At 49.3% G+C, this 14,066-nt stretch overlaps 2 protein-coding genes and 1 long non-coding RNA gene across 3 annotated transcripts; 2 read left to right on the plus strand and 1 right to left on the minus strand.

The window, feature by feature from the left end:
- The first annotated feature begins 102 nt into the window (after positions 1-102).
- On the plus strand, positions 103-1,357 carry LOC112349108. The gene is made up of 6 exons (XR_002993283.1): positions 103-208; positions 257-407; positions 503-675; positions 784-847; positions 911-1,204; positions 1,272-1,357. It is a non-coding gene; the product is annotated as an uncharacterized LOC112349108 (long non-coding RNA).
- On the minus strand, positions 1,183-2,767 carry LOC9630675 (polygalacturonase). Its single transcript, XM_024682890.1, has 2 exons — positions 1,732-2,767; positions 1,183-1,657 (listed from the first exon to the last, which is right to left on the minus strand). The coding sequence occupies exons 1-2, from the start codon at positions 1,892-1,894 to the stop codon at positions 1,287-1,289; spliced, it is 534 nt and encodes a 177-aa protein (XP_024538658.1). The 5' UTR covers positions 1,895-2,767; the 3' UTR covers positions 1,183-1,286.
- Positions 2,768-2,819: 52 nt separating this feature from the next.
- On the plus strand, positions 2,820-5,310 carry LOC9630676 (pentatricopeptide repeat-containing protein At1g56690, mitochondrial). Its single transcript, XM_024682867.1, has one exon. The coding sequence runs from the start codon at positions 2,834-2,836 to the stop codon at positions 5,261-5,263; it is 2,430 nt and encodes an 809-aa protein (XP_024538635.1). The 5' UTR covers positions 2,820-2,833; the 3' UTR covers positions 5,264-5,310.
- Positions 5,311-14,066: the final 8,756 nt, after the last annotated feature.

Consider the following 14,066-nt stretch of genomic DNA (forward strand, 5'->3'; position numbering starts at 1 on the left):
TAAGGATTGTTTGTACAAGGTATGGTCGAGTCAAAGCTCTTTAGTGTCGATCACTCTCGCTTGCAGCTAACCATTGTTTTGTTGCAGGTTTTGGTCCCTCCTCCTGCCACCAGTACCGTCATCGTCATCTTTTCAGAGATGAAGACCGTGCGTGGACAAGACCTCTTGAATGTCTCTGCATGAATCGCATCATGGACAATCTGTGAAGGTATTGTTTTACTCTGATACGTAAATCCCACTTTGTTTGATGTAACAGGAAGCCCGTTCTTCGCGATATAGAAAGCCATGGCCTTTTAGCACTGGCGGAAAGCCCCCCTCTAGAAATTTCTCTGAGCAGCATCACAAAAATATCCTCCGACAAGATAAATAGTTCAGGGCCTTACAGTGAAGAATTCGGACAAGCGTCGGTGAGTTCTTTTTCCTGTTCTGGCTTTGTTGATATGCAGTGAAGTTTCGAAAGAGTGTTTAAAAAACTAACAGTATTTTTCTTGTTATATTGCAGTGGCTTAAAATTTTGGGACGTTAATGCTCGGATCCAACACATTGCTCGAACTAGCAGCTTTAAAGCATCAAACATTGACATTTTCCAGACTGCCGACTTTAATGGACCTTGCTTTCGGGCTTGTCGAACTGTAACATCTGCTCTGGAGAAGAAGAACAAGAAAAGGACTCAAGGTATTAAATGACTCCACTTCAAAGCTTTAAGAGGGATCCGATTGAATCCGTCCTTTGCTTGTATCCCTTTCCGTTTATCTAAACATCGCTGATCCACTGTAATTGCAGGAGGCTGAAAGCGCAAGCATCTCGTCTTCTTACCCAGCTAAAAGAATCGGCTCCAGATTCAAGAGTAAGATTATTTTACACTGGCCTCTGGAAATGGACGCATGACTTGTGGAGGTTTGATTTCTAGGTGCTGAATCCAGACAGCTGTATGCAACTGACGGCCGGCGTCACATTGATACGAAGTCTATTCCCAATCCGACCAGGTACGGAAGACTTCTCAGCGAAATAATGCGTGGTCTGTACGAGGCCGGTCAAATGAGCTAAAAGCTTGGTGGTAAAAGCATGCTAAACTCGTTTGGCGATGGACGGACCACGCCGCATGTCAACGACGAACTTTGTTCCTTCCCATGAACGTGTTCTTCGCTCAGCTATCGTCACAGTAAGAGGTCGAGCACTCTCGGAAAAAAGTCTACTTTTCTCGGTAAAACAAACAGCCATTCTCGATCTTACACTCTATGCTAGAACTGACATGCCACAAACGCAAACAGGAACACTACTGCTTTCTACGGATTGAAGAGCTTGTTTCCGCATTGGCACCTCCATCCTTTGGGCTTGTAATTGGAGTAAAGAGCAGCCGCCTCACCTTCATCTTTCGCCGGAGAAACTCGCTTGGCCTCCTCATCCTTGGGATCGGGGGTGGGAACCTGGACTGCTTGGCAAGGGAGGCACCGGTTGCACTTATTCTGGCAGCTCGGTGGCCTGGAGCCTATACCCGTTATAACAGTGTCCGGAACTTCTTGTACCGCTTGAACTGCCTGGCATGGAGTGCAAGAGTCGCACTTGTTGAGACAACTCGGAGGCTTGGATCCCGGTGCTGTGGCAATCACCCTTGCCAGGCTTTGATTGTCGTGGCGACGAGGGTCATCCTTTCTTCCTGCACAGCACGAACGACAACAATGGCATCAGCTGGCATATTGAGACAAAGGGACATGAATAGCGAATTATTACCCCGGGGGAAAGGACTCGGAGTTGTGAGACTAGCGAGCTGGAGGAGGAGGAGTGAGATCAGCAGCCAGCAGGAGAATTTGTTGGAGACAACCATGCTACCGGCATTGGCAAGGCTTGTGACTCTAGAGACAAACAGCAGCAGCAGCAGCAGCAGCAGCAGCATCCTATAAGACCGAAAACAACATATCTTTGGTGGCGCTGACAGCGGAGTTCTATGGAAAGATTCTTCTCCAGTGGACCAAGTTTTGAGGACACTCGTAGCTATGCTGCTCCAGCTCCTGGCTACTGCGGCTGGAAGCCAAAATTCATCGTCCTATATATCGTGCCGCGGTCTGTAATACGCGAGGGAGGTTACAGGGTTGGCATCACAATCACAGCAGCGTTCTCCTTTGCCTGCAATCTGGAGAGATTCCTGAGGGCCCGTTAATCCAGCACGCAACTGAAGGACGAAAGGAATGGGTGGCTCTTCTGGTAAAAGTCCTTGGGCCGCTAGTACCGAAACGAGAGCAAAGTTAAAAGAGCATCACCAGAGCTTGCAGACGTCGACACCTCCACTGTGTTCTTCACATGCTGCGTTATGCAACATATCATCAGCGGAGTCGCGCACCGAGCTTAAGTCTGTTAAGTGAGCTTTCTCTCTTCTACTTCTCCTAGTATTCCCCACGACTGATTGATTTGACACTGGTGAAGGCAGGCAGGCTTTCTTTTCTTTTCTGGAGCTGGAGCTCTCTGCTGCTGCTGCCGCTGTGGTGCTGATAGCTATTTATGTGGAGCAACTTTTGCTGCCCGGTCTATGCATGTGGATGGCGGAGTAGCCTTTGCGAGTGTCGACAAAAGAGGCGTACTTGGCGTACGATGGCTTACCTCTTCGGGCATGGTGAAGCCGTTTGTCTACCGTGCGAAGTGCTATGCCCGGCTCGGGCGTATCAGTCAAGCCAAGCTGGGTGTTAGCGAATAGCGATAGCGGCACAGATAGACAGGTGGATACGAAGCAAGGTGGGAGTTAGCACAGACGGACAGATAGTTACAGAGATAAATGGGATCGTCATTTTCCAGCAGGAGGAGCAGCAGCAGGCGAGAGATATGGTAGTGATATTTCCGGATGGCACAGAGGCTGGACAGGGACAAGTTTGCGAAGCTGGTGCGAGCTTGCAGCGACGCGAAAGACCTCGCAAGAGGCAAGCGCGTCCATGCGCATATCTTGGACAGCGGCGGGGGTGGCGTAGTACAGGATAGTTTCCTCGCCAACTTGCTCGTGCAAATGTACGGGAAATGCGGGTGCCCGGATGACGCACAGCGGGTGTTCGAGGAGATAAATCCCAAGAACGCGTACTCGTGGTCTTGCATGATGACGGCCTTGGCGAGCAACGGGTATCTCGGTGACGCCAGGGTAATGTTTGAGAGCATGCCGCAACGGAACGTCTCGGCGTGGAACAACATCCTTGCAGCGCACGCACAGAAGGGGTACTTGGTCGAGGCCAGGGGATTTATGGACAGGATGCCCGAGTGGAACGTGGTGACGCTCAGCTTTATGGTGAACGCGTATGCCCAGAACGGTCATCTTTCGGAGGCCGAGAGAGCTTTCGCCATGATGCACGAACCGGACGTGGTGGCATGCACGAAGATGGTAATGGCGTATGGTCAGGCTGGCCGGGTGGCCGATGCCAAGGCTGTTTTTGACAGGGCCGGGGCGAAGGATGTTATCGCGTGGAACGCGATGCTTTCGGCCTACGTTGAGAACGGGCTCTTGCGAGAGGCGAGAGCTTTGTTCGACTTTATGCCTGGACGGACGGTGGTGTCGTGGACGGCAATGGTTGAAGCCAGTTACCGCGGTGGGAGGTTTGAGGAAGCCCAGGAGCTCTTTGGTGGCATGCCCGAGCTGAGCGAGGTCTCTCTCACTGTTATGATCGAGGCTTACGCTCAAAACGGCCAGCTGCAGCGAGCCAGAGGCATTTTCGAGGCCAAGGCCGAGTCTCGTAACGTCGTCTCTTGGACTGCGATGCTGACGGCCTATGCGGACAATGAAGACTTCGACAGCGCGAGGATGGTGTTCGAGGTAATGCCGCAGCGGAGCATCATCTCCTGGAACTGCATGATCAGGGCGCTCGTTCACCACAGCGGGAACCTCGACCAGGTTCGCGAGTTTTTCAACAGCATGCCAGAACGCACCGTTGTCTCCTGGAACTTCTTTCTGCTAGCGAACTCTCGGGCTGGGCAGATCTCGAAGATAAAGAGTGCCTTCGACGTAATGCCGATGAGGAACACGATCTCGTGGATCACTTTGCTACATGCCTATGCCGAGGGAGGACTTCTGGAAGAAGCCAGCAGCCTCTACGAGAACTTTCCCGAGCACAACTCCGTCTCGAGGACAGTGATGCTGGTGTTCTACGCTCAGTATGGCCAGCTCGAGGAGGCAAGAACCGTCTTCTCCTGCATTGAAGAGCCGGACTTAGTGTCCCAGAACGCAATGGTGGCGGCTTATGCTCACAACGGGAGGATGGAAGAAGCAAAGGAGCTCTTTGACAGTATGCTCGAGAGGGATGTGGCAACTTGGAACTCGCTCATCGGCGGATATGCCCACAGCGGGCATACGAGCCCGAGCTCGAGCGAGGGGCACACGGCCGACACCAGCGAAGAGCATTTGCTATGCCGAAACGCTCTGGAGAGCTTCCATGCAATGCTCGTCGAAGGCCTCCGACCAAACTCTATATCCTTCATGAGCATTCTCGTGGCGTCCAGCCACTTGGGACTCCTCGACACGGGCGTCCAATACTTCCAGTCCATGAGTAGCGACCACGGCTTGCAACCGAGCAGCGATCACTACCAGTCTGTGGTGAGCCTCCTGGGACGGACGGGAGAGCTCGACGCCGCCGAAGAACTCATCGACTTCCAGGCTGCCGGGTGCTCGGGCTTTCTAGAGGTGGCTCTCGGAAGCCTCCTCGGCGCGTGCAAGACTTACAGAGACGTGGAACGGGGGGCTCGGGTAGCACACAGGCTGTTTGAGCTGGAGCCGCGCAACGCTTCTCCTTACGTACTCCTGGCCAGCTTGTACGCTTCTCTCGGCATGGAGAGCGACGTCCAGGCCGTGAGGAGGCTCATGAAGGACAGGAACGTCGTGAAGCAGCCAGGGATTAGCTTGATAGAGATCGACAGGAAGCTCCACAAGTTCACGGTCGGGGACACGAGCCACGTACGAAACCAGGAAATTCGTCGCGAGCTTGGAAGGCTCCATGAGTTGGTGGTGAAACAAGGATACGTCCCGGACACCAGGGAGGTGCTTCATGATGTTTGCGAGGAGCAAAAGCGGAGGCTCCTGCTCAACCACAGTGAGAAGTTGGCGATTGCATTTGGAGTGATCTCCACTGCTCCCGGGACGACGATAAGGATTCTAAAGAACCTGCGGGTGTGCTCCGACTGCCATGCAGCAGCCAAGCTCATGTCTAAGGTGACGAGAAGGAAGATTGTCGTCCGGGATTGCCATCGTTTTCACCACTTCGAAGAGGGGAAGTGTTCCTGCCGAGATTTTTGGTGATCTTTTTAAGTAAAACAATTAAATATAGTTTAAAACTTATTTACTTTCACCCTTATGTTTAGTTCCAGTTAATGAGGAGGGTTGTAAACCATTTGTGCTAAACTTAAATAGATTCATCTTGTAGAAGCTAGAGAGTTGTTTGATCTTGTACTGAAGCACAATAGATTTATATGGAACTAAGTGTATGACCAAAAGAAAGGAGATATGCTTATATTTCTGGATCTTACTAATTTGCTTTTATATTTTCTAACAAATCTAGATTCCTTGCTAGTACTATTTAAAAGAGCAAAGGCAATATATTCAATCTTGATTTTATTTTACCTCATGGCAAAAAATTAGTTAAAGTAGTTTTTTGTTACAAAATTACTTAAGGATATTTAATCCTAAGTATCTTAACACTTATAACCGATTGAAAAAGATGGTGCACTCTTGTTCATAGACTTTTTCTCTTTATATTTGAATCTCTATAAATCAATTATTTATATACAAATGAGGATTTGCAATCCAATTTTAAAAAAATTTGCTAAGAGCATAAGATATAAAGAGGATGGCAATAGGAAGGGTTAAGTTAAGCATCACCCTTTTCCTGAAGCATTTAAAATTGTTTAACAATGTTTAATAATATTCTTGTAGAATTAGAATGGAGAGTGTTATCTAGAGGAATCTCATAACCTGCTAATGGCAACATAATAGCCTTGAGCTTGTGTGTGAGTATTTTATGGCCTACTAGTGGCAACACAATAAGAATAGCAATCTTGAATATGAGAGTGTTCTTGAAGGGCCAAATCTTTAAAGTGTTTTTTTGGGAGGATTGAAAGAGTTTAAGGGCAAATCCTAGAGTAGGAGAGAGTGTTTCATGGCCTATTTGTGGCATTGCAGTTGGCTTAAGCAAATCTGATCAATAAAGAAGTGTTCTTTCCTGAATGGGGTATTTAAGGGTAATTGTGCTTTTATATAATGTACATAGTTTCACTTTTTATATTATAGTGATTTACTATAAAATAACTATGGAGTGGAATATAAACCTTTGTACATGTGGACCAAGGGTAATGGAGTGGAACTTGAGTTCAAAGCCTTAAGCCATTGAACGAAGAGATGAAATTAAAATCCTTAACATACAACCAAGGAGTATAGAAATAAAAATTGGAATATAGAGCAACTCCTAAGTGTTCAACTTAGGGAGCGAAGGGATATGAATATAAAGTGATATTAGAATAGTCTTAAAGCATTTAGCATTCCATAGTAAAATTAACATGTAAAATGAAGTTAAATAAAGTTTGGCACTATTTCAGCATACCAGTGGCATAATGCGAGGATATAAATCCTCCATCAGCTATTATAATGTAGAACTAAATTAGCCTCCTCTTCTGAAATGAATAAGAGAGTGAACCCTAGGCCAACCTCTTAACCCTTAACGTGTTATAGTGTAGTGCATGTGATCATGGGATGAGATTTGAATATACTGTCATCATGGATCCTTAGAACTTTAGGGGATAAATAGGGATAAAATAGTCACTAAGGGCTCTTTCATCAAGCAATTGCCCCTTTTCTAGTTGGCTTAAGGGGAGAGAGATAAGGTGTGTTACAGTTGGTATCGGAGCAAATGACACGGGTTCGATTCCCATTGATTAGTGGCTACTTAAAAATATAATATACTCTTGAGCAAGATATATTCCTACCCCTAAATTTGAAATCGTACATATTGGGCATCCATGTGTACGTCCTTCCTCTTGTGTGGAATATCCACGGACGAAATTTGAAATCGTATGTATTGGGCATCCATGTGTACGTCCTTCCTCTTGTGTGGAATATCCACAGACGAAGGTATCCACCGTGGGACTGTGGTACGGGTGTGTACGTCCTTCCTCTTGTGTGGAATATCCATGGACGAAATTTGAAATCGTACATATCCATGGACGAAGGTATCCACTGTGGGACTGTGGTACGGGTGTGTACGTCCTTCCTCTTGTGTGGAATATCCACGGACGAAATTTGAAATCGTACGTATTGGGCATCCATGTGTACATCCTTCCTCTTGTGTGGAATATCCACGGACGAAGGTGGATACACAATGGAATAGCTGGTCTACACAATGGAGGGATTGGTAGATTCAGTGTGGAAATGGAGGTGCTGATTGGTAGATTCAGTGCGGAAATGGAGGGATTGGTAGATTCAGTGCGGAAATGGAGGTGCTGGTTCCCCTTGGCTCAGTAGGGGTTATTAGTCAATAGTCAATAAGGACATTGACATCTCTGAAGGGGGGGTGATGTAAGCGACTAAATTTTCCGTTCTACTTTAGTCACTTAACCACACCTCCGACCACTTGGAGGAGTCTCATTCACAACCTCCATCAGTCCAATTCAGGACTTGGGACTTGCTAGCCCCAATACTGGCATCCATGCCACTCAACACTTGCACCTGGTCCAAGTGCTCCACGTGTCCGGTCCCAAGACCGACACCCAAAGGTACCACTGACATCTCGGCCCGTTACGCTAAGGCCATGCCCATTCACCTTTGCTGCACTAGTGGTCCAATACCACTTGCATCACCATCCCGTTTTTCCAAGACTTGGGCCATCTGTCCCCGAGTGGTCATCCTAGATCCACTCCTTAGCATCCTTGGGATGCCCACAGACCTGGGGAATCGCCTTCCCCAAAGTCCCTTTGTCGGTTCCTACCAAGTCCCTTTCTGCCCCTGGCCGTGTTTGCCAACACTGCCACTGGATCGAGGCCCACAGGCCCGACCACTAAGTCCCATGGTCCTTTGGGACTTCCTCACCACATGACTGTGTCCTTGGTCACTACCCCAGAGGACTGCTCCTCTTCCTTTCCACAGTCTAGGCCTTTGGGACAACATTTCGGAACACCGTGGCCTTACACGAGCCACCTGGGTACTCTCCCCGCCTTTCGCCTTTAGGTGCTCTAGCCATGGGCTTAGAGCAGGTTCCATTGAGCCACACCAGGTATCCAAGTAGGTAGTGCCACCCACACTTGGACTGGGAGCATCGGCCAGTCGATCTCCCGGGGGAACTAGAGCCGGCTCTTGAACACATCACCAAGCTACCCCGCTTGTCGGTCTGTGTTCACTCTAGTCTTGGACTTCCCAGTGGGCAGCTCATCACCCAACACTGGGTCTGGCCTTCCTGGGCCAAACTGGCCTTTCCTGGCCAAACTGGCTCCACTGCAGTCCTCCCCCTACTATACTTTTGGGGCTCACCAAACCCCCCAGGGTCTGGGAGACGAACGCTTTGGGCTTTCACCCTCTCAGGCTCCGGACTCGGACTCGGACTCGGACTCGGACTCGGACTCGGACTCGGACTCGGACTCGGATTCGGGCTCGGGCTCGGTCTCGGCCTCGGCCTCGGTCTCGGTCCTGATCTCGGTCTCGGTCCCGGTCTCGGTCTCGACTTCGGACTCCATCTCGGACTCCATCTCGGACTCCATCTCGGACTCCATCTCGGGTCCATCTCAGGTCCATCTCGGACTCCATCTCGGACTCCATCTCGGGTCCATCTCGGACTCCACTTCGGACTCCAACTCGGGTCCATCTCGGGTCCACCTCGGACTCCATCTCGGACTCCACTTCGGACTCCAACTCGGGTCCATCTCGGACTCCACTTCGGACTCCAACTCGAGTCCATCTCGGACTCCACTTCGGACTCCAACTCGAGTCCATCTCGGACTCCACTTCGGACTCCAACTCGAGTCCATTTCGGACACTCCCACGTGTCATGTGTTGGTCCTTTTGGGTCCCTTTTTGGAGCCTCACCTTTTGCTCGCTTCGTGCTCGTTCCTCGAGCACTTCGTTGGGAGTTCCACTCCCGCTCTTGACTTTTCAAGTCGGAGCTTTTGGTCCAAACATGTTACGCTCGTTTGGCTCTCGCTTCGGCCACTACCATGTGGCGCCCTTCCGGCTCCACTTTGGGGCCTAGGGATTTTGTGTCTCACAACTCCACCACCCATAGACGAAGTTCGATGTCCTCATCGAACGGTAAACCCTTTCATAAAGTAACACCCACACGTGTTACCATTTCCATCCTTGGCACCTAGCTAATCTTTGTCTATGGTTTGACACCAAAGGCTCACCATGCCTTGTCCATCCTTTAAGGAGCGTAGTCTCTCCAACTTAGAGACTGATTGGACCACATGTAATGGTTCTCTCCTTTTATTGGTTTAGTTCTCGCTAAACCTCTTAGAGACCCTTCTCTAAGTCAATTCCACTACTCCTTCTCGAGTAGTTTCAATTTCCATCAATATAACCTTTGCACTTTGGAACTTTGAATTTTGACTTCTTGGAGTCAATTTCCTAGGTGTCTCCGACACCTTGCCTTGCACCTTTTGTGCAACTCCACTTCCCATCCTAGGAAGTTCTCTACTCGAGGGCACCATCATCCTCTCTTCTATTTCGTGCCAAAGTTCCAGTTATCATACTTTGTGCTAGGGCTGTTCATGGCCCTATCATTTGGCTGCCTTACCGCTCCCTCCCTTGGAGCTTCCACTTTCGCCAAATCGGAGCATTTCGGAATCCCTCCTTGGAAACACACTTCCTTTCCCGCAACTTGTTAGCGTCCAACACATTAGTGTTCCTCGCCTAACTTTGTCACTTGGATTCCTCCCAAGGGATTCCACGGCCCTATCTTGGCCACTCATCTTTTGCTCCTATCCGTTGATTGTTGCACCAAGCAACATCGAATCTCTACCTCCTCCTTGAGGTATTGTTTCGGTTCCATAGCAAAGACTCTTCTTTGCCAAGTCCGGAGGATGTTCACCCCTAGTACGTCTCTTTAGCATCTTCTGTTATGGGCTCTATCCATGGCCCAACTTCGTGACCCTCCCATGGGTCTTTTATAGAGACTACTTTCCTCGGACTCACTATGCCATCGCACGGACATAGTTTATTTCCCTTAGGTGCTCTTCCCACTTGGTCATCACGACCAAGCCACACCACCTTAAACAGTTCAATTTCAACATTTTGAACCAGGAACTTCATTCCTTAGCCAACCAAGGACCTTGTCCTTATCTGGCCATAAGATCACCTAGTGATCTCACCTTGGCACCTTAACAGAGTTGCCAAGAGGTACTTGGTCTTCTAGACCTCCAAGTTGTTGACTATAACCCCGGGGGCATCCCCCACACTTGGCGCTGCACCCAAGCCAGCCCTCACGGCCAAGGGTTCATAGCAACTGAGATTAGGTGTCCCCATCTCACTCACCACGACCTTGGTGCCACTTGCACCAAAGCGTTCAAGTTAGATATGCTGAGCTTTCACACTAAGCAATCTAACCGTGCATCACGACTCCGAGGCATCCCTCGCTTGGCGGTGTGCCCAAACCAGTCTCCCCACTGAGAGTCCATGACCACCGAAATATGAGTGTCCTCATATTCCAAACCATCACCACGCCCTAGTGATTTGGGACTCGAACCCAAGCACTAGAGGGTCGGGACTCGAACCCAACCTCCGTATATGCATCTACGGACGGCATCACACTAGATGCCTGGCGTGACTCCCCACGCCAGTGCACCAACCTATTTTTAAAGCGCGCTACAGATCACAGCTTAGGAACCTAGTTCCTCCACACTGCCAAGTCCTCTCACTTGACATGTCTGTGATCATGCATGGACTCCTCCATGCTCGGCCCCATGGCCCACCCTTTTTGAAGTTATCACCTTCAACTAGGGTCTTTGTTCCCCCGACGTGCCAATCTCACTTGGCAAGTCCTCCGACCATTGTAACATGGTTCCTGCATAAGCGAGAAAGTCCTTGACCATCGACTTTCGTTCAAAGCCCTCTCTTTGAACACTCGGGAACTACTTCCCTAACCTTGATAACCTTGCCTCATGGCAAGCTTCAAGACCACACTTCTGCTGCGCCACTCTGATTTCGCGCGTTCCGTGAACCATTTACACTTGGCCTTTCTAGGTACTACGCTACCTAGAATCGTCTTTGGGAACCTTGAAGGAACTCTGTCCCTCAGCTTGCTAAGGCCTCCCCTTTCGCAAGCTTTATAGTTGCCATATAGTCTAACATGGACAATTCCATATTTTAGACTCTCCATGGCATCACGGTTGCTAGCAACAACATCCTCGAGCACCCTCTTGATTCTCCACTCCCAACTTTCATAACCACTGTTGGATATGCCCTTTGATTTCTATGGTTCAATTCCATCCCAATACTACTTGCTTTTGGCTTCACACCTTTCCTTCGGTCATTCTCCTCCAGACCAGGAGGATAGCTTTGCACTTTCTGTCATGCTTTAGCAAGTATTCTTAGGGATGGACCTACCCAATAGCCTAGGGAGTGGTTCCTCAATCCGGGTATGCTCACCTTATAATCCCACACACTGGGATTACATTGTTGCTTATGGGCCCTTACATGCCCATCACTAGCCTTGCCAAAATTCCATTTTTGGCTTTGTCCAATTCGGGTAGACAGTCCTCTCCTGTCTCCGCAACCTTGGACATTTGGATAGCACCTTCTATCCATCATTCGCTAGGGACTTAGTCCCTTGGGCTTTAACCATTGCCCTCGCGACATCAAACACCACCTTCTGGTGTTCTAGAGTGTCCGGGTGTCCCAATGATGGCTTTCTTGACAATGAGTATTTCCTTTTATGACATTGACTTACTATATCGCAACACAAGCAACTTATCCCCCGTAAGGGTATATCCAACTTCCTTATGCTATTAAGAAGTCTTGGGTAGCTACCTTCTACCCGTTTAACCAGTTATTTTGCACCTCTTGCTTAGTTGCCTCATAGTTGTCAAGTCCTACAACTCATTGCTTGGTGCTTTCACACCTCCATCATTATCTGGGTCACCACACTCCAACTGCATGCTCTGCAGCTTAGGCTATGCTATTCCCATTTCCATTGGGATTCCTTTGGCAAGGGGTTCTCATGAACCCACCAACATAGCCTCAAGGTATCACACCTTGGCACATTTGGTGTCTCCACACCATCGGCTCCACGAGCCTACCTCTATGACATTTCCCCTTCGTGTCTAAGTCTTTGCCAAGACCAACACCGCACTTTCTCATGCCAACCATCCGTTAGCACTGCATCATAGAGGTCACACACAACTTTATGTTAGAGTTGTGTTCTTCTGGGAACACCTTTCCCATAACTTTAGCATGGCCTATTTTGCCATTGATGAGATACCCTCTGTTCTCATCCTTGGATCCTATGATCCCCCCCCATCCTTTGTGGGGTACAACACACCTCAGTCCAAATGCTTCCATCAGTCCTTTTAGGACCATCCGTTGACTCTACTTGAGTCATCCAGCAATTTTGGACTTGGTTAATCCACAGACCCGTAAGGTCCTACTTGTGAGGCACTAGCTCACTGGAATACACTTCTTGCATTCCTGTCCTACTCAAAAGGACTATTTTCACAAGTGTTACTCCGACACTTGATTTTGTTCTCTGGGGGCAACCTTTGCCCCTTAGGACTACTTGTCCATGTGATGAGAATACCAACTCATCCACTCAATACACCCCCAACTCCTTGGGTTGTTCCAGCATTTATTAGAGGTAGCCCCGGCTACCATTTCAAGGACTTGAGTCCTCTTCCGTATTTGACCTTCCACGGTCATTACCTTTGGTCTCACATTCATGAGCACCAACCTCAACTATATGAGGATAATCTTGTGACTCCTTTATTGTTTTGGAGTCTCTATCTTTCCCGTGATCCCAACTTTAGTTGTTTACCACAACAACCTTAGCCAATTTGCTGAGACAAATGCTCATCCGGATCACATCCTTAACTCAATGAGGAAAACCTTGCACTGTTCCCAAGATCCCAAAGTCGTTCCATTATTGGCACTTTTCTATCCACCACCTCGTCTACAAGTTCACACATGAACTGTAATGGAGAGCCATGTCTTCCCGACTTGCTACTCCTCAAGGATAGACCCACTCCTTGGACCTTCCGATGCCAACACTAGTGGTGATATACTTGAGCACCAATAAAAGTCGGACTAAGGAACAGCTCCGATACCAAGTTGTAAGTGACTAAATTTTCCGTTCTACTTTAGTCACTTAACCACACCTCCGACCACTTGGAGGAGTCTCATTCACAACCTCCATCAGTCCAATTCAGGACTTGGGACTTGCTAGCCCCAATACTGGCATCCATGCCACTCAACACTTGCACCTGGTCCAAGTGCTCCACGTGTCCGGTCCCAAGACCGACACCCAAAGGTACCACTGACATCTCGGCCCGTTACGCTAAGGCCATGCCCATTCACCTTTGCTGCACTAGTGGTCCAATACCACTTGCATCACCATCCCGTTTTTCCAAGACTTGGGCCATCTGTCCCCGAGTGGTCATCCTAGATCCACTCCTTAGCATCCTTGGGATGCCCACAGACCTGGGGAATCGCCTTCCCCAAAGTCCCTTTGTCGGTTCCTACCAAGTCCCTTTCTGCCCCTGGCCGTGTTTGCCAACACTGCCACTGGATCGAGGCCCACAGGCCCGACCACTAAGTCCCATGGTCCTTTGGGACTTCCTCACCACATGACTGTGTCCTTGGTCACTACCCCAGAGGACTGCTCCTCTTCCTTTCCACAGTCTAGGCCTTTGGGACAACATTTCGGAACACCGTGGCCTTACACGAGCCACCTGGGTACTCTCCCCGCCTTTCGCCTTTAGGTGCTCTAGCCATGGGCTTAGAGCGGGTTCCATTGAGCCACACCAGGTATCCAAGTAGGTAGTGCCACCCACACTTGGACTGGGAGCATCGGCCAGTCGATCTCCCGGGGGAACTAGAGCCGGCTCTTGAACACATCACCAAGCTACCCCGCTTG

The sequence above is a fragment of the Selaginella moellendorffii genome, unplaced genomic scaffold, assembly GCF_000143415.4.
Source record: "Selaginella moellendorffii unplaced genomic scaffold, v1.0 SELMOscaffold_1, whole genome shotgun sequence".
NCBI lineage: Eukaryota > Viridiplantae > Streptophyta > Lycopodiopsida > Selaginellales > Selaginellaceae > Selaginella > Selaginella moellendorffii.